At 61.2% G+C, this 26569-nt stretch overlaps 2 protein-coding genes across 11 annotated transcripts in view; both read right to left on the bottom strand.

Annotated features, from left to right (window-relative positions):
- The window catches only part of LOC101934582 (guanylate-binding protein 1-like), a 126873-nt gene that overhangs the window by 16345 nt on the left and 83959 nt on the right, over window positions 1-26569 (bottom strand). The gene's annotated exons all lie outside the window — the stretch shown is intronic.
- On the bottom strand, window positions 9731-23262 carry LOC122172794 (guanylate-binding protein 1-like). The gene is made up of 11 exons (XM_065573945.1): window positions 23107-23262; window positions 20143-20345; window positions 19851-19978; window positions 17209-17318; window positions 16595-16797; window positions 16048-16290; window positions 14109-14389; window positions 12119-12331; window positions 11390-11492; window positions 11076-11269; window positions 9731-10430 (listed from the first exon to the last, which is right to left on the bottom strand). The coding sequence occupies exons 2-11, from the start codon at window positions 20327-20329 to the stop codon at window positions 10215-10217; spliced, it is 1878 nt and encodes a 625-aa protein (XP_065430017.1). The 5' UTR covers window positions 20330-20345; window positions 23107-23262; the 3' UTR covers window positions 9731-10214.

Genomic DNA, 26569 nt, shown 5'->3' with positions numbered 1-26569 from the left:
CGCTGAGACGTGCGGTCGCGCCAGTCCTGAGGAGAGCGGCTGCTGCTCGGAGTCCGCTGCCTCCCACGCACCCTGCGTGAGGCTGGGACCCGCGTGAATTTACCAGCTGGAAAATGGGCCAAACCCAACCCTTCCCCTTTCTCCCCAGGGTTCTGGCTGCCGGCCGCCTTCCGACGGGAGCTTCAGCGGCTCAGTTCCATCCCCGGGCGGTTTGGGTCCAGAGAGAGGAATGAGAGTCGCGCTCTCCCTCCCACTGCCCCACCCGATTCCTCTGGGGCAGCTGGCACTGAGGTGAATGCAGATCGCCTGGGGCGGGTGGACCCCCCTCCCTGCAGTCTGACAAGCGGTGGCCTCACCCCAGGAGAAGCGTTGCTGGGGACGGGACGGGGGCTTTGTCACTCCAGCCTCTAAAAGCCCCGCTCTAGCTCGACCACCAGATATGGGCTGGGAGCAGATCCCAGATGTACCCAGGAGTCATCAAACCGCTGCCCTCACTCCAGGGCGCTTTGGCCCTGAGCTCTCGGGCCCCCGGAGGCCCCTTTACAGTGCCGGCAGGGTGGAGCGCCCTGGGAGCAGGGTGCATTTACACGGTTATAGGGGCACAAAGGGGAATGGGAGCCGTTTGCTGCAGATCCCCGTGTTAACACGTGTGTCGATAGCACCATCCACTCAGCACCTGATAAACAATGGTTTCATCCTCCCAGCCCCGAGAGGCGGGGGGAAACTGAGGCACTGGACTGTGACGTGACTAGCCCAAAGTCACACAGGATGACAGTACAGGAGTTGGGGATAGAACCCAGGCATCCTGGATCCCAGCCCCCCTGTTCTAACCCCCAGACCGCACTCCCCTCCCAGAGCCCATTCTGTCCTGGGCTGATGTGGGGAGGGGGGCCTCATGGACCAGGAAGTCATTGAAGGGAGAAATCACCTGAGGTCGCCCCCCACCCCCGACCCAGCCTGCCACCCCCGAGGCTCAGGAGTTGAGGGGAAGGGGCCGACTCTGCCAAGCCGCCTCCCCAGCCCATCCTCCGCCTTCCCCGGAGCCAGGAGTTCCCATCAGCTCTGTGTCCTTGGGGAACCGAGGCACAGTACCCAGTCTGTCTGACTCACGAAAGTCCCCCCCACCCCAGCCTCTGCTTGAACCAAAACCCATCAGAGAAGGGCCTTGCAGAGAGCAGTGAAGGGGGGTGGGAGACACACCTAGACCCCTGGGATAAGGGGGACAGGATTAAGGAAACACCCTGAGTGTCATTTGCATTGAAGATGGCACAAGGAGGTATCTCCGTTAGCCTACAGAGTGAACATAAGAAAGGCCGTACCGGGTCAGACCAAAGGTCCATCTAGCCCAGTATCCTGTCTACCGACAGTGGCCAATGCCAGGTGCCCCAGAGGGAGTGGACCAACAGGCAACGATCAAGTGATCTCTCTCCTGCCGTCCATCTCCACCCTCTGACAGACAGAGGCTAGGGACACCATTCCTTCCCCATCCTGGCTAATAGCCATTAATAGACTTAACCACCATGAATTTATCCAGTTCTCTTTTAAACTCTGTTATAGTTCTAGCCTTCACAACCTCCTCAGGCAAGGAGTTCCACAAGTTGACTGTGTGCTGAGTGAAGAAGAACTTCCTTTTATTTGTTTTAAACCTGCTGTCTATTAATTTCATTTGGTGACCCCTAGTTCTTGTATTATGGGAATAAGTAAATAACTTTTCCTTATCCACTTTCTCCACATCACTCGTGATTTTATAGACCTCTATCATATCCCCCCTTAGTCTCCTCTTTTCCAAGCTGAAGAGTCCTAGCCTCTTTAATCTCTCCTCATATGGGACCCATTCCAACCCCCTAATCATTTTAGTTGCCCTTTTCTGAACCTTTTCTAGTGCCAGTATATCTTTTTTGAGATGAGGAGACCACATCTGTACGCAGTATTCGAGATGAGGGTGTACCATCGATTTATATAAGGGCAATAATATATTCTCAGTCTTATTCTCTATCCCCTTTTTAATGATTCCTAACATCCTGTTTGCTTTTTTGACTGCCTCTGCACACTGCGTGGACATCTTCAGAGGACTATCCACGATGACTCCAAGATCTTTTTCCTGACTTGTTGTAGCTAAATTAGCCCCCATCATATTGTATGTATAGTTGGGGTTATTTTTTCCAATGTGCATTACTTTACATTTATCCACATTAAATTTCATTTGCCATTTTGTTGCCCACTCACTTAGTTTTGTGAGATCTTTTTGAAGTTCTTCACTGTCTGCTTTGGTCTTAACTATCTTGAGCAGTTTAGTATCATCTGCAAACTTTGCCACCTCACTGTTTACCCCTTTCTCCAGATCATTTATGAATAAGTTGAATAGGATCGGTCCGAGGACTGACCCTTGGGGAACACCACTAGTTACCCCTCTCCATTCTGAGAATTTACCATTAATTCCTACCCTTTGTTCCCGGTCTTTTAACCAGTTCTCAATCCATGAAAGGACCTTCCCTTTTATCCCATGACAGCTTAATTACCATAAGAGCCTTTGGTGAGAGACCTTGTCAAAGGCTTTCTGGAAATCGAAGTACACTATGTCCACTGGATCCCCCTTGTCCACATGTTTGTTGACCCCTTCAAAGAACTCTAATAGATTAGTAAGACGCGATTTCCCTTTACAGAAACCATGTTGACTATTGCTCAACAGTTTATGTTTTTCTATGTGTCTGACAATTTTATTCTTAACTATTGTTTCGACTAATTTGCCCGGTACCGACATTAGACTTACTGGTCTGTAATTGCCGGGATCACCTCTAGAGCCCTTTTTAAATATTGGCGTTACATTAGCGAACTTCCAGTCGTTGGGTACAGAAGCCGATTTAAAGGACAGGTTACAAACCCTAGTTAATAGTTCCACAACTTCACATTTGAGTTCTTTCAGAACTCTTGGGTGAATGCCATCTGGTCCCGGTGACTTGTTACTGTTAAGTTTATCAATTAATTCCAAAACCTCCTCTCGTGACACTTCAATCCGTGACAGTTCCTCAGATTTGTCACCTACAAAAGCCGGCTCAGGTTTGGGAATCTCCCTAACATCCTCAGCCGTGAAGACTGAAGCAAAGAATCCATTTAGTTTCTCCGCAATGACTTTATCGTCTTTAAGCGCTCCTTTTGTATCTCGATCGTCCAGGGGCCCCACTGGTTGTTTAGCAGCTTCCTGCTTCTGATGTACTTAAAAAACATTTTGTTATTACCTTTGGAGTTTTTGGCTAGCCGTTCTTCAAACTCCTCTTTGGCTTTTCTTATTACATTCTTGCACTTAATTTGGCAGCATTTGGAGAACAGAGACTCCAAGGCAGGAACCGCACTGAACTCTGGGACCAGCAAAGCAGGGAAGCAGTGCATGATGGGGGATCTCTGCTCCAGCTGTCAATGAACCCGCCTGCCCACCCCCAGCTCAGCAGTGATCAGACCGATTCTAGCAATAAATCCTTTATTGGGATCCAAAATAGTGAAGCTGCCTAATTGCATTGGGAGCTCCCTGGAAGGAACATCGCCCCCAGCCAGGAATGAGCAGCTCCCACGTCTAGCCTGAACAAAGCAACTCTGGGATTCTCCATTGTTTACCCCTAAACAAACCGAGTTTCTCCATTGTTCTTTCCCTACAAAACCCCCGACCCACGCTCAGGTGAGTGCTCCGATGCCTGGATCCAAACTCTGCATCAGTTCCATGGGAACGTCATCTTCTCCTGACTGGGCGTGCTGGGGGCTCTGCCTGGCGCAGCTCCCACCATCACTGGGAGCCCCGATCGATTCCAGCTTCACGGCGCGGCGAGAACCCAGCTCTCGCTCTCGCGCTGTAGCTTCTGACCCTGACTGGTGTGATCAGTGATCGTTCTCTACACCTGACTTTTATAATCAAATGCAAGTTAGAGTTAATATTATCACGGCTTTGTTTGGGTGGCTCCCCTCATTACCTGGCAATCAATAACTTTCATGATTAAGCCGGTTGCTTCTCTCTCTCTCTCCCCCTCGTGGGTGTTTTTTGGTTTCCTCCTCGTCCCTAAGCTAAAGATCCCGGCAGCGCCCAAAAATCCCGTGGGGTTTGCTCATCAAGGGGGTTACGACCAGAACAATTGTAACGTGACAGTGGGGATGGGGACGTGCTGAACCTGGGGCATCTAAGGGGTCAGCTTGGGAGTGCGGATTAACCCGGTCCGCTCAGTGCTCTGTTAGTGTGTGTGTGTGTCTCTGTCTGTCTGGTTCTGGGGCTGGAGGAGCCCAGCCCGGGGGAACCGAGGTCCGGCAGGACAGCTCCATTGGGGGGGACTTGCAGCAGGGAGCAGTCCAGCTCCGTATGAGAACACACATGACACAAGCAGCACATTGATAGAATTACAGAAACCCCCTCCCAGAAGAGTAACCCGAATAAATGAGCGCACCCAAAGTAACGGGCAAATCTGGTAACACAGGAGAGACCCTACAATAACACGCCAGGGCACACGGCAGCACCAGGGTTTACGAGAGACCCTACAATAACAAGCCAGTGCATGCACCGGTAGCAGCAGCAGCAGGGTACATAAGTAGGGCCCTGTGACGAAGTGGGGGGTTTTCTTGTTTTCTGTGGAGTTTCAATGGTTTGCATGCACGGGGTGGGACTCAGTTTCCCTGGGTGTTACTGGTTTAACGAGGGGAGGGGAGAGGGAGTGTGTTTTGCAGAGGACCGGAGAGAGGACGTGGGGACCCAGCCGATGGCCAGGAGGATGGATACCCCAGCGAAAGGTGACCTGGCGACCTGGTGACCCGGAGGCCCAGCTGAGGAGACGCAGCCGGTTCTGGCCAGTGGGCGGACAATGGGCTGCAGAGTGAGGACCCAGTGACCTAACCAGCCGGTTCCAGCCAGAGGGAGAAGCAGGAGCGGAGGCCCCGGTTTACGACCCTGTTTACCTGGAGAGAAGACAATGGACAGAGGCGGGGCTTGGGGCCGGGGATCTCAGATGCCCAGCTGGGATCAGGGGGGCTCTGGGCTGGAGAGGGGGACCAGGCAGAGCCCTCCTGGATGCAGGGAGACTGGGATGTGCTGGGCTGAGGGAGGCCAGGCCTGAGGGTCAGAGAGTTTCCTGTGCTGTGTTCAACTCTCAATAAACCCTCCTGTTTTATGCTGGCTGAGAGTCACTCCGGGCTAGAGAACAGGGGGGGCATCAACCCCTTCGGGGGTGGAGGCCCAGGGGGTCCAGAGCGAGTGGACTCCTTGAGGGGGCCCACGGCAGAGACAGACGTGCTAAGGCTCAGAGAGGTGGAGGGGCCTGACCCCGAGAGAGAGTGGACCCCCGAGAAGGGCTGCACTGAAAGGGGCACCCCCCAAGGACCGCACGGGGCCAAGAGTGGGCACGATCTGTGAGTCCGTGACAACGTGGTGTCAGCAGTGGGATGTTTCGCGGATGCACCCTGTAGACGTTGGCTGCGGGCGCAGGCGCTGTGCAGTGAGTGGCTGCCAGCGATAGAACGAGGGTATTGAATGGAACCAGCCTGGAGATGGCCTAGAACCAGCTCCGTCAGAGCGACCTGGCCCGTCTCTGCAGGGAGAGGGGGCTGAGCGTGGGGAGGGTCACTAAGGAGCGGCTGATTGCTCAGCTGGTAGAGAATGACCCGTCTGAGGTGCAGGCCCCAGACCCCAGGGGGGCTCCCGGGGTGCCCGGAGAGCCGGGGAGTAGCCGTGGGGGCAGTCTGTGTAGTGACCGGGAGTGGGTCAGTCCTGACTCCCCAGTCAGTACAGGGAGACCCCAGTCCGGTTCCTCCCTAGAGGAGCTGCGGAGATTGGAGCTGCAGCTGAAAGCGAAGGAGCTGGAGCTGGAGGGTCGGAGACTGGTGGACAGAGAGAGAGAACGAGCGGACCGTGTAGAACAGCGGAAGCAGGAGTTGGAGTTGGAGGAGAGACGGGCCAAGAGGGCCTGACGGGGGGTAAGTGGGGAAGGGCCCCAAGACGCCAGTTGTGTGGGGAATCTAGACACCAAACTGCTGCCCCAGTTCAAGGAGGGGGGGGGATATAGATGCCGACCTCACAGCCTGTGAGAAGTTGTGATCTGAACCAGATTGACCCCGCAGACAGGCTTCGCTGTCTGACCCCCGCGCTGGGTCCCAAAGCCATACAGGCGTTCAGCCAAATGGATGGTGTGGAGACGGGGGACTACGACCTGTTCAAACAGGCTTTGCTGCTGAAGTTTGAACTGACCCCCGAGGCGAACAGGAAACGATTCCGGGGTGTGCGCAAGACCCCAGGTGTCTCTTACAAGGAGGTCACCAACTTGCTGGGGGAATATCTCCGCAAGTGGGGGAAGGGCGCAGGGGCCATTACCGCAGAGGACGTGTATAACCTGGTGGGGTTGGAGCAGCTGTAGGACTAGATGTGGCTAGTGGACCGGAAGCCCAAAGATCTGCGCCGTGCAGGGGCGCTGGCAGATGAGTTTGTGGACAGCAGGTCGGGGGCAGGGGGGAGACCACATCGGGGACTCAGAAGGGGAGTCACCCTGAGCCCTCTCCAAGGTGGGACTCCAGGAAGCCTACCTAGTCAGTGGATCTGAGTTGAGAGCGCTGTCCAGAGCGGTCACATGAAGCATTGTGGGATAGCTCCCGGAGGCCAATAACGTCAAAATCCATCCACACTACCCCAAATCCGACCCACAAAGGCCGATTTTATGGCTAATCCCCTCGTCGGAGGTGGAGTAAAGAAACCGGTTTAAAGGGTCCCTTAAGTTGAAAAAAAGGGCTTCGTCGTGTGGACGTGTCCAGGCTTAATTTGATTTAACGCTGCTAAAGTCGACCTAAACTCGTAGTGTAGACCAGGCCTCAGGAACGGTGATGCCTGAAGGGAGCCTGGGATCCAGTCTGACCCCCTGCGCGGCGCAGCCCCCAGCCCCTCGCCCAGCCCCCAGGACCAGCCCCGAGCTCCGGCCGAGTTGCTGCCGGCCCCGAATCGCGGGTTACGGACTCCAGTGACAGCAAATCCCCTAGTTCAACCCGCGAGTGCCTCTGCCCCACACTGCAGGGGAAGGGTCCCAGCCCCCACCCCCTACCCCCCAGAGTCGGTGCTGGCCCAATGCGGTGCTAGGGGGCGCTGTGCTGCAGGGAGCAGGGTGGGGCTTAGCAGGGGGCACCGAGCTGCAGGGGTGGGGGATTGGTGTGGGGGGAGCACTGGGATCCCAGGGGGCCAAGGATGGTGGGTTCTTGTTTCATCAGGGGAGGGTCAGCCGGGGTCACCAGCTTGGAAAGACTCTCCCCCACCACCGGCTTTCCCGGAATCAGCCGGGTGCCAGGAACGGCTCCAGCTGCTTCGGTTTCCATCTGACTGGCGCATTCACGGGGTTTAGAGCAGCCAGACCCAGCTCGTCTCTCCCCTGCCTGCCCCCCTCCCGGCCACGGTATGTGAGTCGCTACCACGGACATTTCTCTGACACATTCGCTCCACCCGCTGCAGCCCGAACAGGGAACGGGCCGCAGAGACGGGCAGGCGAGGGAGCGATAATCAGACAGACACGCTCCTAATGCCACTGCCCAGGGGCCACCCACCCCGTGAGCACTGCGGGCAGTTCTGGGGACCCGGCTCCAAAAAGACAAATTCGAATTGGAAAAGGGGCCGAGACGGGCACCAAACATGGCGAAGGAGCTGGACCCGCGTCCGCATGGGGAGAGATTAAACTGGGACTAAGGGGGACTGTGAGCGAGGTCTAGCACCTCACGGCTGGTGCAGCGAACGGGACCAGGGAAGTGTTCACGTGCCAGGCGAACCAGGGGTCACCCGATGAAAGCAGCCCCCAGCCCATGTCCCCACCCCCTCAGGTGCATCGGCCAGGGCAGGTGGGGGGCCCGGGACTCACCCCAGCAGCTCTGGCTTCTGGCCTGGTCAGGGGGCAGGGTGTCGGCGGGGAAAAGAGGAGCAGGGACAGAGCCCTGGAGGGGGCCGGCCCTCATGGCCCCCCCACTTCTACCAAGTTCCGCCCCCCCCGGATCCTGCCCTTTAGGGTCATTAGACCGATGGGTAGCGCCGGGACCGAGGTACTTGGGCCGCCAGTCTCTAAGGTGCCCCAAGGACCCCTCGTTGTTTTTATAAACAGGTTCTCTGCGGTTTTACCCTGGGATGTGTCTGCAGGCTCCCTTTTTATTGAACCATGTGCAAAAGGGCTAAATGCAGGAACGGGATATCAGACAGGCTCGTCTCTTAAAGGGTTTATTCCTTTACAAGCCTTACAACGTTCACCTCTAGCTGGTAACAAGTGGGGGAAGAAGCAATCTTCTGGCGGGGGCGTCGGTGGACGGTTCGCCGGTGACTCCAGTCTCCGTGGCCCCACGGCTCAGCTTCCACTTCCTGGGGTTACGTAGGCACATGTCTAACAGCCGGGACGCCCCTTGCAGGCCCCGGGAGCCCCGAGATCACCCCACTCCGCATCGGCATCCCGGCGAGAAAGGGCCGGGCCGGGCGGCTCTGGTGTTCCCGGCTGGGGAATCCAAACAGGGATGCGCAAGAGGCACCGCACCTGGGAACGGGCCCATGTGCCAATGCCCCTCAACCAACCAACAGCCGCCTGCTCTCCCAGCCCCGGGCTCTCCTCCCCCTCCCAGCTCTGCCACCCAGCGTGGGTGTCTACTCCCAACCCCCTCCCACACTAACCACTGCACCCCACTCCCCTCCCAGCCCCGGGCTCTCCTCCGCCTCCCAGCTCTGCCACCCAGCGTGGGTGTCTACTCCCAACCCCCTCCCGCACTAACCACTGCACCCCACTCCCCTCCCAGCCCCGGGCTCTCCTCCCGCTCCCAGCTCTGCCACCCAGCGTGGGTGTCTACTCCCAACCCCCTCCCGCACTAACCACTGCACCCCACTCCCCTCCCAGCCCCGGGCTCTCCTCCCGCTCCCAGCTCTGCCACCCAGCGCGGGTGTCTACTCCCAACCCCCTCCCGCACTAACCACTGCACCCCACTCCCCTCCCAGCCCCGGGCTCTCCTCCGCCTCCCAGCTCTGCCACCCAGCGTGGGTGTCTACTCCCAACCCCCTCCCGCACTAACCACTGCACCCCACTCCCCTCCCAGCCCCGGGCTCTCCTCCCGCTCCCAGCTCTGCCACCCAGCGTGGGTGTCTACTCCCAACCCCCTCCCGCACTAACCACTGCACCCCACTCCCCTCCCAGCCCCGGGCTCTCCTCCCGCTCCCAGCTCTGCCACCCAGCGTGGGTGTCTACTCCCAACCCCCTCCCGCACTAACCACTGCACCCCACTCCCCTCCCAGCCCCGGGCTCTCCTCCCGCTCCCAGCTCTGCCACCCAGCGCGGGTGTCTACTCCCAACCCCCTCCCGCACTAACCACTGCACCCCACTCCCCTCCCAGAGCCGGGGAGAACCCGGGACTCCTGGCTCCCAGCCCCCCTGCTCTAACCACTGCACCCCACTCCCCTCCCAGAGCCGGGAAGAACCCAGGAGTCCTGGCTCCCAGCCCCCCTGCTCTAACCACCAGCCCCCACTCCCCTCCCAGAGCCAGGAAAGAACCCAGGAGTCCTGGCTCTCACCCCCCCACCCCGCTCTAACCACTAGGCACCCTGCTGCTTAAAACTCTCACTGCGCTGACCCTGCCTTGACAGCGAGAAGTTCAGGGCAGCCAAGGCAGGTTCACGGCTCATCCCAGCACGCAGGCGTCCCTCATGTTTCGTTCAGGGGTGGCGATTCATGTCCCCAGAGAGCAGCAAAGAGACCCAGACACGTTATAAGGGAGGTTCGTGGGGACATTTATTTAACTGCAGAGTTTAAAGCCAACCAGCTACGAGGCAAGGAGAGCGGCACCCTCCCCCCACACCAGCTCCCACCCCTCGGCCTGGGGCTGGGGAGGTACCCGGGGCAGAAGGCTGCCTCAGCTCCAGGTGTGGGCAGCATTTCGCTCCCCCCGGGGGTGACGTTCTGGGGCCACTTCACCTGGGTCGTGCCCACAGCTCAGGCCAATGGGCCCATGCATCCCGGGATCCCTCTCCAACGGCACCTGTGCACCTTGAGGTAGCACGTCTCCCTCCCTGCACGGCCTTGTGGGGGAGATTTTCCTTCCTGACCCCGCCACTGGGGGTCCAGCCCCAGCCAGGAAGTTGGGAGCCTTTGCTGGACGTTAAAGCTGCTCGCCGGCGGAGTGTCCTGTGGCGGGGGGTTCCGCAGGTGAACGGGCGCTGGGGTACAGAGGCGAGTGGGCGGCCGGGGACCCCATCAGAACAGGCGCCGGAAGATGTTGGTGGCGACCCTGGCAACCTTGCCGACGATGCCAGGTAGCATGAAAGTGGCCACGTCGGTCAGCACCCCCAGCGCTGATTGGATCCATGACGGCTTCCGGATCTCCTCATTCTGCTGCTGCAGGTGCCGGATCTGGTTCTCCAGGCGTCCGGCCTCCTCCCGGAACCCCTCCTTCAGCAGGGCCTCCTGCTCCTGGGGGGCAGCGAGAGCGTGAGGGGGATCCCCACGGGACATCCCCCACCCCACAGGCAGGGAGAGGTCACGGCAACAGCGTGGGGCTGGCCTGGGGGGAATGGGGGCCCAGGGCAGGGGGGCCGCCCCCTCCTGGAGGGGATGAGTCCTGCTGTGTGTGTGCACGCGCTGTTCGCCACACTGCGCCCCCCCAGCAATCCCATCTCGGGGGGATCCGCCGCACAGGCCATCTAGCCTGGTATCCCGCCCCAACTGCCATTTGCCAGCGCCCCCGCTGCCCTACGCACGGGAATCCCACCCCTGGGCAGGAAGAGGCCGGTGGCAGGGGCGCCCTTGCCCAGGCTGTGCCCATCCGCCGGGCCGTCCCTAGGTGGGTGCGGGGCCCGAACACCCCCCCTGTCCCAAGCCCCACCCCACCTCTTCCAGCCCCCTCCCTGCCCCCATTCTGCCCTGCCCCCTCCTCTCCCAATTAATGCCGGGAGCCGTCCAAATGGGGCAGAGCAGAGCTGCCACCAGCCCCTGCGTCACCCAGGCCCCCATCCCCCAGAAGCGAGGGGGCCCCCCAAAGCACAGGGCCAGGGTTGACCGCAGCAGGTCTGCCCATCCATCCCCCGCAGCGCCAAGCACCCGCGGCCCCCCTGGTACCTTCAGTTTCTGATCCATCATCTTGCCCTGCTCCTCCAGCAGCTTCTTCCTCTCGTCCTCCAGCTTCGTCTCCAGCTGCCGCAGGTTCTCCTGGTAGCTGCGGTCCTGGTCCTCCAGCTTCTGCTGCAACTCAGCCTCCTTCTGCTTCAGGACCTGCTGCTCCCGCTCGGCCGCCTCGGCCCGGGCTCGCTCGGCTGGCACGGGGAGAGAGAGGTGGGTCAGCATGGGGAGGGCCATGGTGACTCTGCCCACCAGGGCTGCAGCCCAGGTACCTTCTCCCCCGCCCCAGCGGCGTGATGTCCCCCCAGTGGTACCTGCCATCTCCTTCTCCTTCTCCGTCAGGGCCTCGTCCGTCTGCAGGATGGACTGGGCCACAGCCACCTTGGACTGGAGGAACTCCTGCAGCACCTCCTCGGCCTGGGGATGGAGAGTGGGAGCCACCGGGTCAGGGGGGTTTGTCGCACGGAGCCGGATCCAGGTCGGGATTCTGGATCGTGGCACCGGAGAGTAACAGGACTGGCTGGCTTGGAGGGGGGTGGGTGCTGGGACGCAGGGCCTTTCCCCTCTAGGGGGCGCGGGCCCTGATCCGGCCTCAGGGCAGGGAATGGCTGGCTCAGGGGGCGGGGGCTGGGACGCAGGGCCTTTCCCCTCTAGGGGGCGCCAATTCCCATCCAGCCCCAGAGTCAGCATTTGGTTTCCACTCGACACCCTCGGCGCCTGTTCCGGATGAGCTGGGGGCTGAACCCGTTTTTTAACAGGACAAACGGCATCATCACGCAGGCACTAACAGGGCCCCCCCCAGCAGCCCCAGCAGAGCGGCCGAGGGCTGGAGGGGCCATGGGAACCAGACACCCCAGGACGTTGGCAGTCAGGAGGGCTGTGAGGGTGGGGTCGGCTCACACCCTGATGCTGCCCCCGCTCTGGGAAGGATCCAGGAACTGCCCAGGTGAGGGAAGCTGGTGCCTGGTTCTCAGCAGGGATTCCCGGGCTGCACAATGAGGGGGCACAAAGACACACAGAGCCGGGCACCAGCCCTCTCCTACCTTTACTCCCTTCCCCGGCACCTGCCGGTATCTGTCCACCATGCGCTGCCGGTCGTCCAGGAAGTGCTGGTAGCCCCCGGGCACTGAGTAGACCCCCTCGCCGATCCGGTCATCCAGCTCGTCCGACAGCTCCAGCAGGGCGGCCTTGCAGCGGTCCGAGGACGCCACCTCATTGCGCCAGCAGAGCTCCTGCTTCTGCTCCTCCAGGCGGCGCTGCCAGGTTGGGCACAGACAGGGGAGGCCTGAGCCAGGGTGGGGGGGGGGTGCAGATGGGGCAGGGGTACGAGCCATGACAGGGCCTGAATGGGGCAGGTGTGTGAGCCGTTCCACATGCGCCTGGGGCTGGAGATTGGGCCGGGTCCCCTTGGCCTGGCATCTCGGGTCCCCAGCTAAGCAAGGCCAAGTGTGACACTGCCCCCCATATTCTTCAGTGATATGATGGTGATACGAGTCTGGCATCGTTTTGGTGTATTTTATGCAAGTTCAGGCATGTGCGTGATCATTGGAAAAGTGAGAATTTGCTGAATACCGTTATCCTAGGTGTGTGCGTGGAGCATTTTTGTATGTGAAGTTACGAATACTGACCATGTGTCTGTATTTCGAATGTCGTTACACCTGGGGAACGCCCACTGGACACGATGTTTTCAGTCTAGATAGCGGGTGGGGAATGGCCTGTTCAGGGCAATGGGCCATTAGGAAAGAACAACAGGCCTTAGGAGAAGCTCATCTCCCACCTGGGGAGCCTCCCTGAGAACCCCACACACAGCCTGTGAGTGACGCTGCTGTGACGCGACAGGGACATGCGATGAGACCACATGACTCCAGCCTCCATCTTGGAGTGTCAGTATTTTCCCACAACCCGGTCTGGGAACCAGGCTTTGGAACAAAGGGCTCCCGCCAGATGCTACAGCTGTATGAAGTGGGGAGTGACGTCACCTGGGGTTCTTCGCTCCCCACCCAAAGAGACCCCTGGAAACCCCCGAGGAACAAAGTCTGACCGGGGGGAAGTGCTGGCCCCAGGCTAAAGGGATTTCTAGTCTGTGTATGGACCACCCGGGGGTTCCAAGCTGTCAGCGAGGGCAGCTTGTCCCTCAAGGATCTGCAGCTGGCGTGGATCATCCACCAGGGTGAGAATCTCTTAGTTCATATCCTGTCTTTCTAGTATCTTAAACTTAGTTTGCATTTTTTGTTTATTTGCTGGGTAATCTCCTTTGCTCGCTATCCCTTATAATCATTTAAAAATCGATCTTTTCTAGTTAATAAACTTGATTTTGCTTTATCTAAACGAGGGCGTTGGAGTGAAGTGTGCGGGAATCGTAACTCAGGGGCAAAGGCTGTTGCATATTCCTCTCCACATTGAGGGAGGGGGCGAATTTTATGAGCTTGCACTGTGCAGTGCAAGACGGTGTAATTTCGGGTTTAGGCTCCAGAGGAGGGGTGTGCCTGAGGAGCTGGGAGTAGCCTGCCCACGCAGGGGCTGGTCAGAGAGCCTGCGTGTAACTGCAGCTGGCAGGGCCGGCTCTAGGCACCAGCCCCCAAGGAAGCAGGTGCCTGGGGCGGCAAATCTGGAGGGGCGGCTCTGCGTCTGGTCTGGGGCAGCACTCCGACTTCGGCGGCAGCTTTTTCATTTTTTCTTCTTCGGCAGCAGTGCTGCGGCCGCTTTTTTGTTTGCTTCGCCGCTTGGGGCGGCAAGAAAGGTAGAGCCGGCGCTGGCAGCTGGGTGTGTCCCGACCTGTGTGATGCTGGTGGAAGTGCAGCTGGAGGACTTTGCAGCTTGTCACAGCAGTACGGTGTGAGAGGGAGCCCAGGCTGGTGGGTCAGGGGGCTCTGTGGTACCCCAATTCCAGGTGGCTCCCCGGGGGGAACCCGTCACACTGGGGCTGGGAGATTCCCCATGGAAGGGAGTCAGGGTGCAAGGGAGCCCCATCCCCCCCATCCCACAGAGGGGCAGCTATCCCATAACCCCCGGGGCCGGCGCGAGGGGCCGTACCATGAGCTCCCCTTGGAAGCAGCGGTCGTCATCCTTGAAGGCGCGCGCCATGAACGCCCGCAGCGCCTCCCGCTCGCACTGGGCGTGCACCTCCAGCAGCTCCTGCACGCTCTCCGTGGGCAGCGCCGCCCGCCGCCCCAGCTGCTCCTCGTAGACAGCCACGGCCTCCCCCACCGCCGCCGAGTTCTCGATCTGCGCCAGGGCCAGCACCGCGTTCTCCATGCAGGGCACCGCCCCGCTGCGGATGGCGTCCACGTAGGTCACCGCCAGGTTCCCCAGCACTGCCGGAGGGGCAGGGTCAGCACCAGGTTCCCCAGCGCGGCCGGAGGGGCAGGGTCAGTGCCAGGGAGCCCAGCGCGGCCGGAGGGGCATGGTCAGCGCCAGGGGGCCCAGCACTGCCGGAGGGGGCAGCGTCAGCGCCAGGGGGCCCAGCGTGGCCGGAGGGGCAGGGTCAGCGCCAGGGGGCCCAGCACGGCCGGAGGGGCAGGGTCAGCGCCAGGGGGCCCAGCACGGCCGGAGGGGCAGGGTCAGCGCCAGGGGGCCCAGCACTGCCGGAGGGGGGCAGCGTCAGCGCCAGGGGGCCCAGCACGGCTGGAGGGGGGCAGGGTCAGCGCCAGGTTCCCCACCGTGGCCGGAGGGGCAGGGTCAGTGCCAGGGGGCCCAGCACTGCCGGAGGGGGCAGAGTCAGCGCCAGGGGGCCCAGCATGGCCGGTGGGGGGCAGGGTCAGCGCCAGGTTCCCCAGCGCGGCCGGAGGGGCAGGGTCAGCGCCAGGTTCCCCAGCGCGGCCGGAGGGGCAGGGGCAGCGCCAGGGGGCCCTGCACGGCCAGAGGGGGGCAGGGTCAGCGTCAGGGGGCCCAGCACGGCCAGAGGGGGGCAGCGTCAGCGCCAGGGGGCCCAACGTGGCCGTAGGAGCAGGGTCAGCGCCAGGGGGCCCAGCACTGCCGGAGGGGGCCAGGGTCAGCGCCAGGTTCCCCAGCGCGGCTGGAGGGGCAGGGGCAGCGCCAGGGGGCCCTGCACGGCCAGAGGGGGGCAGGGTCAGCGTCAGGGGGCCCAGCACGGCCGGAGGGGGGCAGGGTCAGCGCCAGGGGACCCAGCACAGCCCCTCCCACACTCTCCAGGACTCCACCTGCTCCCTGCCCCTCCTTGTAGGACAGACACCGAGCCTAGGATGTGCCCCCTTCCCCACCCCGGATGCACCCTAAAACCCCCTCTCCATGAGCAATTGGTGCCTCGTTTCCCCAGGCGTGGGGCCCTGCTCTGCCTCTCTCTGCAGAGAAATGGCTCAGGGCCCTACCAAATTCACGGTCAATTTCACAGCCATAGGATTTGAAAATTGGTCAATTTCAGATTTGTCACTGGGGGTCCTGACCCAAAACGGGACTGTGCGGGGGTCAGAGCTGGACTCTGAAGGCAGCAGCCGCAGGAGGTTCCTGGAGGTGGACGTGGGTCTGATCCCCCTCTCCCCCCCAGCAGCTGTGCAGGAGATAGACAAGTCCTGCCCCCCCTGCCCTGCCAGAGCACGGGGGGCTCTTTGCTGGGGTGCTCCTAGGAACAAGGGGACATCAGATTTCACGGGGAAGGGCTTATTTCACAGTCCGGGGCACATTTTTCATGGTTGTGCAATTGGTAGGGTCCCAGCAATGGCCCTTCGGGACACAGGCGTCCCTCGCCGGGGAGACGCACCCGCCCTGCTATCTAGGCCTCTCCTCATCTCCCCTGGGATCCACTGACCAGATCTGCTGTCGGGCTTTATTCCACCCCTCGTGATTTTCCAGGAGCCCTTCTAACCGCGCACCCCAGAGCTGGGCGCAGGCTCCAGCGCTGACCCCACCAGTGGCGGCCACAGGGGACCCTCTCCCAGCTCGGTTTGTCCCGCCCAGCACCCCATGAGCCCCGTTGGCCCCAGTGTCCCCCGGCCCAAGGGCTACCAACACTCACTGGCCCCGGTCACCACATGGCCGCCCGGGATGGTCTTGGGCTTCGACATCTCCCAGATGTGGCGGCAGAACTGGGCCACCTGCTCCCGGAACTCGGGCTCCAGCTCGTCCTCCCGCAGCTCCTCCAGCCGGGCCAGGTCCCTCCTGCCGGCCGGCTGGACGAAGACGAAGCATTTCCGGGCTGGGAAGAACTGGCGGATGCACTCACGGGGCAGGTTGTAGAGCTGGGCTCGCTGGCTGCTGCCTGGGGAGGAGACGGGAGCTGGACAGCAGCCCTGTGCCAACATGCAGCTGCTTCTGGGGGGCAGCATGGCGACTGTTGAACAGATTCCCCTGGGGGGAAGAGACCCCGATATCCACAGGGGATTGAGGGGAGCCGGGGAACTGTCCAAGTTGCAATGTGGCCAGGACAGCAAATGCCCCAACTCCCAGGGACCAGTAACCCCCGCAAAGTGTCAACAGCTTGGGTTTCTGTCTTGAGCAAAAGTCACCCCTCTGCAAGCACAGCGCCCCCTAGTGCCACCCTGGGGCCAGCACCGCTCCCCTACCTGGCTTTAGTTTCAGGCCATTCTCCAGGTACTCGTCCTCGGTGATCTTCTGCCCGTCCAGCTCCAGCTGCAGCGTGAAATCCCGCACGGCCCACACGAAGGCCGGGAAGAACCGCACGAACTCGGCCGAATCCTCCCCCTCCTGTCGGCTGCCCCTGCCCGCCGCCTTCACCTTGATGCGCTCCGTCAGCTCCGTCACATAGCTGGAGGCTGGCTAAGGAACCAGAAGTGTGGCGCCCCCTGAAAGAGGGGGTCCTGCTCCCTCAGAGCCTCCCCTCCCCGCCTGCGACAGGGGCTCAGAATGAACAAGGGGAAGGGAAGGATAGTCCATCACAACCCTCAGAAGCAGGGGTCAAACCCACCACCTCCAGGGTCCAGAGCAGCCCCCTACAGCACTGGAGCTGAAGGAGCAACTCTGCTAGCTGGTGGCAGTAGTGGGTTGTTATCCCATCATGCAGAGCGGCCTCTAGAGGGGGCCGTGGTGCACACCCCGCGCTGAGGGTCACGATTTCACTGGGGGTGAAGCGTTTGGAGGGAACCGCGAGGCCCTTCCCTGGGGATATGGGGCCCCCCAAGCCCCCAGACCCGGCTCCCCGGCCCGCAGGCGAGGATACTGCAGCTGGTCCATGGCCTGCTGGTTGATGGTGCCCAGGCTGTTATAGACCAGGGTGCTGCTGAGAAGCACGGCCAGCGCGAAGATCCACGTGTCGTTCTTCGCGTCGCCCTGGAACGACACCCACCGTCACCGTCCCGAGCGCGTCCCAGCCGCAGAGCTCACAGCCCATCACAGAGCATGGCAGGATCGCCAACCCCACAGCACAGATGGGGAAACAGAGGCACGGGGGAGGGTTGGCCAGGGGATCCGCCCCCCAGCTCTCCAGAGTCCCACCCCAGGCCACAGTGAATTCCCGTTCCTGGAGCTCGGAGCGTATGACATTATCTGATTATAACAGAACATCTCATTGAAGTGTGGCCCACAGCCAGAAAGGGTTACGCATCCCGCAGGCCAGCTGACCCAGAGTAACCTGGAGAGGCAGGTGAGGACAGGTTGCAAATGATCATTAGGAGCATTCAATGCTAGTGAGGATAGAACTTCGAAGTGCAAAGGTGGATTGTTAGAAATTGGAGGTAATTACTCGCTCGATCCGTTTACTTCTATCTATTAGATGCTAACCCTGTAACCAGCCAGCTCCTGTCTATTCCCCGCGCCATCGCTGCACAGATCAAAAGGGAAGGCTGACTTTTAGGAGAGCCTTGAAGTAGTGGCATTGTTTATGTGTCTCTTTAAAGTCTGTGGTAAACTGTCTATGAACTGCTGAATGGCCAAATGCCCTTGTGTTAATGACCAGGATACTGGGAAGACAAGGGGTTAGCTCAGAAGTCTATTGTTCACCCAGGACTGAATGGCTGCTGGAGGTGGAACTGATCCTGTTTATCGCAGGTCTGCTTAAGGTTCATGCAGGGGAAGCCTGAGCTATAAGGATTGAGATCCAGTCACTGGCTGGAGTCACCCTAAGCATGGACATGGGACTGTAACCTCTGGACTATTTCTAAAAGGACTTTTGGCAACGACAGGTTCATCTCTGCTATGTATCTGAACCTCAAGCATTGAATTCACGTCTGTCTGTAGATTGATCTTTTAACCAACACTCTCTCTCTTCTGTTTTTTAATACATTTTAGTTTCGTTCACAAGGATTGGCTCTAAGCGGGATTTTGGGGTAAGATCTAGGTTATACATTGACCTGGGCACGTGGCTGGTCCTTGGGGATTGGTAGAACCTTTTCTTTTATATGATGAAATAAGAGTTTCAGAAATCATCATGTTTTGACGTGGGTACCTGGATGGGGGCCTGAGGCCGGCACTTTAAGGGAACTGCGTTGTTCACACTTCTGAGCAACCAGGGAAGTACTACAGAAGCTGTTTTGGTAAATCTAAATATTGAAATATCCACCAGCTTTGGGGTTTCTCTGCCCCGTTCTGTTTGCAGTTCACCCTGATTGAGTGACCTCAGCTGGCTCCCACGGGCACCATTGTCACAGAGAGTCACTCTTTGGGGTTGGGGTATTTCCCCCCACACACCCCGTGAAATCCCCAGCTCCCGGAGGCACGGGAGGGGGCGGGAGCGCTCGTTGCTCCCCTTTTACTGAAGTAAGTTTCCAACCCATGTGGCTGCATTAAAGCTTTGGGAAGGCGACACCTCCCCGCCCCATGGGGTTCAGATGCAGCAGCCCCCACTGCAGGGCGCGGGATTTCCAGCTGCTCTCGTGCATTTTTCGGGTCCCAACTTTATTTTGCCTTTTGGTGGCTGGCGTTACCGGCCCTTCCAGCTTATCGGTTGTGTCTGAGCCCCACCTCCAGAGCGAATGTATTTATCGTCACACTTCCTCTGGCAGTCGGGGTGGGGAAACTGAGTCCCAGCTCACACCGGGGGTCTGTGGAGCAGGGATATGAACCCGGCTCTCCAGAATGCCAGCCCTGCCCCCATCGCTACAGCGAGTCGGGAAATTGGCACTGGAGAACACTGAATCATTGATACCAAAATCACAAGCAAAACAGGGTCGCTTCAGGCAAATTTCCCAACTTGAAAAATTATTGGGAAAAAAGTTTCAGAATTGTAGAAATGGCCCAACTGACCGTTTGTCTAACCGGAAACTTTCCATTTCTCAAGGTAAAAATCACATCTCATTGCCAATGTTCTGGTAAATTTGGACCAAATTAAGAAAGAAAAAAAAAAGTAGACAACCAAAATGAAATGTCTGAAAATTATCCAAGTTTTTTGTGTGACCTGGACCCAGACATGTTTACGATTTTCAAGCCATGACACTTCCCCCACCCCCCATTTTGACTTTTCATCATGATTCAGGACAGGGAACATTTTCAATATTTCAACAGTTCTCCCTGGGCAGGACAAGCGTTTCCAGCCGTGCCCCTGGGCGTCCCGTTCCAGGCCCGCCACGGCATCCCCAGCCATCCCGGCGTTGGCACTGCCCCCCTCAGAGGGCATCAGCCCCACATCAGACAGCCCCTCCTTCCCCTACATGGGGCTCACTGAGTCTGTCCCTTAGCAGCGGGAGCTCCTTAAATACCCCATCCCCTTTCCCAGCATGCCTTGCCATAAATTACAATGCCCAGCATCCCCTGGGAACTACAAGTCCCAGAAGCCCCTGGAAACTGCAAGGGGTGTTCCATCCCAAGGGGCATTCCATCCTGCTCTGCAAATTGGCTGATTCTCATACGCTGCCCCCCAGCACTCACCTTCTCCACATCACCCAGCCCCTCGGTGTCCAGCAGCACCAGGGTGTGGCCGGCCCGGCGGGGGTGGGGCAGGCACCACATCCAGATGCCCTTGGTGTGCGACTGGATGGTGGAGCCCAGCGAGAACCCTGGGGAGAGAGGGGCGGAGCTGGGACAGTCACAGAGCGAGGGAACCCAGGAGTCCTGGCTCCCACCCACCCCTGCTCTGACCCACTAGACCCCACTCCCCTGCCAGGACCATTGAGAGAACCCAGGAGTCCTGGCGCCCGGGGGCAGGGCTCACGTCTCTCACCCGTTCTCTTGCTGGCCAGTTTGTTCATGAGGTAGGACTTGCCGGTGCGGTACAGCCCGGCGATGGCCACCACCACCACGGGCTGGGAGATCTCCGACAGCACCTGCAGAGCCTCCTGCTGCACCTGGAGCTCCCCCGCCGGGCTGTTCTCGATCAGGCAGATGGGGGCCGGCATGGGGATCTCCATCGCGCTGGGGGGCGGCCTGCGGGACACAGAGCGGGGAGGTGGGGTGAGACATGGGGGGTGTCCCGGAGTCCCCGGGCGATGCTCTGGAACTGCTCCCCACAAAGCCAGGCAGGACTCTGGGGAGCCTCCTCTCCCTCAGAGCAGACCGTCTTCAGGGCAAGGAGCTCACACGGCTTCACCTCCTGGGTCTGACCTTGGAGCATTCAGCATATGCCCCTCCGTGCGCTTCCCACAGCGAGTCCGCCCCGGCGGGGTCCTGGGGCAGCCAGAGGGTCCTGCACCCCCACTTCGCAGTCAGACGTGAGACTCAGCCAGCCAGTAAAACAGAGGTTTATTCGATGACAGGAACATGGCCTAAAACAGAGCTTGTAGGTCCAGAGAACTGGACCCCTCGGCCGGGTCCATCCTGGGGCCCAGCGGGCCAGACACCCACGTCTGCCCTCGCTTCCCGTTCCCAGCCAGCTCCAAACTGAAACCCTCCAGCCCCTCCTCTCTGGCCTTTGTCTCTTTCCTGGGCCAGGAGGTCACCTGACCTCTCTGTTCACCTTTAGCTAGAGTGTCAGTGATTGATGCACACTGGCCTTTATCCCATCACCTAGAGACTTAAAAAATGCATAGGGGAAACTGAGGCACCCACACAGTATTCAGAGGAAACATTAAGAACAGTCCCACTTCGTCACAGGGGGGCAATGAAACAAGGGCCAGGCCCCCCAAACTGTGGGAGACCCTTGCACCCACCCCCCGTGCAGCGTACAGACCCCAGCATCGCCCGCGGCACCTCACCCTGGGGCAGACAAGCCCTGGCGCTCCTGGGCATCACTGCAGACCCCCAGCTGGGGTTCTGGGGTAGAGTTATGGGTTAGGGCTAAGGGGTGAGAGTGGAGTTACAGGGACAGCAGGTAGAGTTGTGGGGTTAGGGCTATGGGGCAGGGGTTTAGCTATGGGGTTAGGGGCACAGTGAAGGAGGCCGGGTTAGCATTCAGAGGTTGGGGGGAGGTGTTAGGGCAGCCGGGTCAGACCTCCCCCACCTCCCCCGGTGCCGACCCGGGGTGACCCCACCGGCTCCCCCAGCCCACAGCGGTGTAGTTTGATTTCTGTATCTGGGGAGGTGGCTCCAGCCAGACCAATGGGGCCTGCCCACAGTGGGGCTATTTCAGATGGAGAGGGGGCACAAATTTAACCGTGAGTCCGGGGGCTACTTAGGCAACATCGCTGGCGGGAGCTGGTGTCTAATGACCAAACCCTTAGCCCCGCCCGGCTCCAATTTATTTTATTTATTTATTTATTTTTATTTATTTAATCTGAACCTGTTCTGACAGCCCGGGGCGCGTCACTCGGGGACACGGTTGGGTTACAATCGTCACGTCTGTTCGTATTCAGAGACGCCCCCGGACGTCAGAGGGGCCCATTGTGATCAGTTAATCTGACCCCCGGCACCTCGCAGGCCCCAGAACCTCCCCCCCGCCCCGGTACCAGACCCCGACCTCCGGCTGAGTCACTGACGGCTCCAGATCGCGGAGAGACTCCACCACGGACACAAGTTCAAACCTGCCAGTGACCCAGGCCCCCTGCTGCGGAGGAAGGGGGGGCGGCTCTGGGCCCTCAGGAGGGGCAGGGCTGGGGCAGACTCCCCCAGCCAGCCCTTCATGGCCGGAGCCCTGGGGCTCCCGCGGCGATTTGAAGGGCCGAAGGCCCCTGGCCACTGCAGCAGCAGGCGGGAGCCCCAGGCCCTTTGAAATCGCCGGGCCTGGGGGCAGCTGCCCCTCTTGCTCTCCCCCCGCTGGGTCCCCCGTCCTGGCCCGCATCGGCCCACTGTCACCTCCGCTTGTTAGTCCCTAACTGCAGGACCTGGCGCGTCGCCCGGTTAAATCTCACCCCGTTCCTGTTCCTCCAGTTTACAGGGTCGCCCAGATCATCGTGTGGGCTATTCCGGTCCTCCCCCGCCCTGCCAATCCCTCCCCACTCGGTGTCGGCCGCAAACTCCCCCTTGGGGCCAAGGGCAGCAATGAAAAGGTGAAATACGGTCGGTCCCAAGAGGGATCCGTGAGGGGCTCCGCTACTGACTCCCCGCCTGGCAGTTCCCCGTTCGGGGTGACCCGGCGTCGTCTCCCCTTCACCACTTCCCAGTCTCACATCGACCCCCATCATCTCTCCCCTGGAACGGTGTCAAACGCCCTCCTGGCCCCAGGGAGATCCGACCCACCGCGTTTCCCGTGGCTGACACCTGCTCTGGCCTCCAGGAGACTCCCACTGAATGCCCGTGTGCCCACGAGAGCTCCTGCTCCAATCCGTGGGTTAGTCTGGAAGGTGCCACAGGACCCTGTGTCGCTTTTTACAGCCCCAGACTAACGCTACCCCGGGGTACCCGCCTCCAGGACAGACACTGGGACTGTGCGCTCCGCGCTCCCCCCCTGCAGCCCACGCGTGAACCGGCCACGCTCCGCGGGTCCCTTTCCCCGCCGGGCCGGGCCCTGGCTCAGCCCAGCGCCTGGCAACCCCCGGCGCGTCCAGACGCGGCTCCGAGTCCCGGCACCGGGGGATGTCTCCTGCCCCCCCTGCGCGGCGCGCTCCGGCTGCCCGAGGCTTGGGGGGGGGGCAACCCCCGTCCCCCCCCCCAATCCACCCGGAGCCGCCCTGGGCTGGGACCAGCCCCCCCGTTAGCAGCTCCCGTGCCCGGGCGATGCCCCAGGCGCCCTGGCCCCGCCCGGGACCGGCCGCCCCCTGCCCTGACCCCCTGGATCCGAGCCCCCCGGGGCCGGGGAGCAGCCGGGACCCACCTGCCCGGGGCGCGGGGTCCGCTCGGTCTCCCTCCAACGCCCCTTTTGCCGGGCGGCTCCGAGCCGAGCCAGGAAACGGGGCGAGTCAGATGGAAACCGAAAGCGGCGGGTGGAGCCGGTTTAACCGCTTCGGATCCAGGGACCCGAGACCCAGCCCGACCCCTTGGGGGCGCCGCCACTCGCCCACCCCGGCCCCGGCCCCACAGCACCGGCTACAGACTCCAGATGCCCCCTCGCTCCACACTGCGGGGGGGGGGGCGAACCCCCCCCCGGGGCTCTGCCAATCTGACCTGGGGGAAACCCCCCGCCCTGCGTTCCCAGCCCCCACCCACCAGCCCCCACTCCCCTCCCAGAGCTGGGGAGAGAACCCAGGAGTCCTGGCTCCCAGCCCCCCCTGCTCTAACCCACCAGCCCCCCTCCGCAACCCTCACAGTCAGGGCTGGCCCCAGTGCAGTCCTCAGGGACACTGGGCTGCAGGGAGTGGGGCAGAGGGTCAGTAGGGGGCGCCAGCCTGCAGGGAGCGGGGAGGGAGTCAGTAGGGGGCACCAGGTGGCAGGGAGGGGGTGGGAGTCAGGGAGGGGGGTGGGAGTCAGTAGGGGGCACCAGGTGGCAGGGAGTGGGGTGGGAGTCAGTAGGGGGCGCCAGCCTGCAGGGAGGGAGGTGGGAGTCAGTAGGGGGCGCCAGCCTGCAGGGAGGGAGGTGGGAGTCAGTAGGGGGCGCCAGGTGGCAGGGAGCGGGGTGGGAGTCAGTAGGGGGCGCCAGGCGGCAGGGAGGGAGGTGGGAGTCAGTAGGGGGCACCAGGTGGCAGGGAGTGGGTGGGGGGCCTGTAGGGGGCACTGTGCTGCAGGGAGTGGGTTGGGGAGGGAAACTGAGGCAAGGGGGGGTGAGGCAGTGCCTGTATCTGAGCTTGGACACAGCATCCACGCCCAGCACACACTGACCTCTAAGCAGGGGGCAGCGGGAGGCTTTGCAGCAAAGCCTTCTGCTAGATGCACTCGGTACCGCTGTGCTGTGTGTCATGGCCCCTGTACTGCCAGCATCTGCCTCTGCACCTGGAAACCCGGCATGGCAAACCCGGGGTTAAACACCCCTAGGATGGAGACGCAGGCCCCAAGGGCTCCGGTCGTTCCCACCAGCTGGGCGGCTGCAGGGTCAGCCGGGTCACTAGCTCGGAGAGACCCAACCCTCCCTGCCTCCCCCACCACCGGTTTCCCGGAATCAGCCCTGTGCTGAGAAAGGCTCCGGCTGCTTTCGGTTTCCATCTGACTCTGACACGTCCAGGGGATTTAGAGCTGCCACACCCGGATCATCGGCCTGGTCTGTGAGTTGGCATCATGGACACTTCTCTGAAAACATCCGCTCCATGCGCAGCAACCCCCCGAACAGCGAACAGGCCGGGGGGTGGGGGGTGGGAAGCGATAATCGGACAGACACACTCATCACGCTGCCGGCCAGGGGCCGCCCGGCCCACCCGTGAGCACTGCGGGCAGTTCCGGGCGCCCGGCTCCAAAAAGATCCGGTAGAACTGGAAAAGGGGCCGAGACGGGCACAAAAATTTGGGGTTGTGAGCCAGCTTCCCTCTGAGGAGAGATTGAAAAGATGGGGGCTGGTCAGATTGGAAAAGAGACGCCCGGGGGGATGTGACCGAGGTCTGTACAGTCATGACTGGTGCAGGGAAATGTGCCTTCGCATGTCATGCGAACCAGGGGGCCACCTGATGAAATTAATGGGCAGCAACAACAGGAAGCATTCCTTCACCCAACGCACCGTTAACCTGTGGAACTCACTGCCAGGGGATGTTTTGGAGGCCAGAAGTAGAACAGGGTTCAGAAAGAACTAGATGAGTTGCTGGGGGAATCGGTCTCTCAGTGGCTATTAGCCAGGATGGTCACAGACGCCCTTGCACTGGGTGTCCCTAGGAACGGGTGACAGGGGATGATGGGTGACGTGCTGATGACCTGTTCTATTTGCTCCCTCTAAAGCAGCTGGGACCAGCCCCGCTCAGAAGACAGGATCTGGGGCTAGATGGGCCATGGGGCTGACCCAGTCTGGCTGTTCTGATGTTCTGGCGACGCTGGGCCCAGTGAAGCAGTGGGGGGTGCCATGCCGCAGGGGCGGGGGGCTCGGCTGAGAATGTCCCGCTGCAGGGTGTGGGGCAGGGGACTCAATAGGGGGCGCTGTGCCGCAGGGAGTGGGGTGGGGAGATCGGAGGGAGGCGCTGGGGTGAGGGGCGGAGGGCTCAGTAGGGGGCGCTGTGCTGCAGGGAGCAGAGCGGGGAGCTTGGCTGGGAATGTCCCGCTGCAGGGTGTGGGGCAGGGAACTCAATAGGGGGCGCTGTGCCGCAGGGAGCGGGGTGGGGAGCTCAGAGGGGGGCGCTGGGGTGCGGGGCTCAATAGGGGGCGACGTGCTGCAGGGAGCGGGGCAGGGGGCTTGGCAGGGGGCTCCGTGCCGCAGGGAGCAGTAGGTCCAGTCAGATTTAAACGTCCCGTTGCCGGGATTTTCCCGGCCCGGCCGGGCGGGTTTGCAACCAGCGGGGAGCTGCCACAAAGTTACCCCAGCATAGGATCTGGGCCTGGGGCCGGACAACCCTCTGGCACGGCCTTTGCCAGCAGCGGGCCAGGCAGGCGCCTGCCGCAACCCCCGTGGTTTGGGCACCGAGCAACCCGGGCAGATTTCCCAGGGTGCTGACTGGGGGGAGGCTGGGGGGCTTCCCAGACCGGCCCTGTGTGTCCAGGGAGGTTTTCACACTGAGCGACACGGGCTGGGATGCTGGGACACCCCCTCGCCCGCTCCACACCCTGAGAGCAGTTTGCTCTTTCCTGGCCTGCTCCCCCTCTACTGTGCCCCCATCCTGCGGCCAGAGCGGGCACCTAATCCCCTGTGGGGGACATGGAGTCGGACTCCTGGGTTCTCTCCCGGCTCTGGGAGGGGAGGAGGGTCTGGTGGGTTAGAGTTGGGGGGGCTGGGAGTTAGTGGACCCCAAAGGTATTAAATTCACTTCAGTCGGGTTTGTCTGGCTCCGTCGGGTTATCGTCAGAGGGAAGGACACCCAGGTGCGGGCGCTGCCCCGAGAGGCTAGACCGGGGCGTATCGAACCCTGCGAAGGACGAGCTGGTGCTGGAAATCCCCGGCCGGGCTCGGGAGGGAGGGTCAGACTCGGTCTGCAGGGCCAGCCTGGAGCAATGCCGGGCTCGGCTGCGCTCGGAGGAGCCCCAACCTCTGCACCTCGGTCTGTGCACGTCCGGCCGCACGGGGACCTGCCGCGGCCCGGCTCCCAGCTCCGTGGGGTTCACTGCGCCACAGCGAGTCCTCGTGGGGCCTCCTCCGAAGGCTGCCAGGGTCCCAGACACCACAGCCGACACCGCGGCCCCCCAGCAGCGTTTTCATCCGGAGCCGGGCAGCGCTTCCCCTCAGCTCAGACCCCCCCCCAAGCCCTGCCAGCTCTGGGCAGGGCGAGGGGCAG

This window comes from Chrysemys picta, chromosome 20 (genome assembly GCF_011386835.1).
Source record: "Chrysemys picta bellii isolate R12L10 chromosome 20, ASM1138683v2, whole genome shotgun sequence".
Classification (NCBI taxonomy): domain Eukaryota; kingdom Metazoa; phylum Chordata; order Testudines; family Emydidae; genus Chrysemys; species Chrysemys picta.
This window is presented reverse-complemented; position numbering and strand designations above follow the sequence as displayed.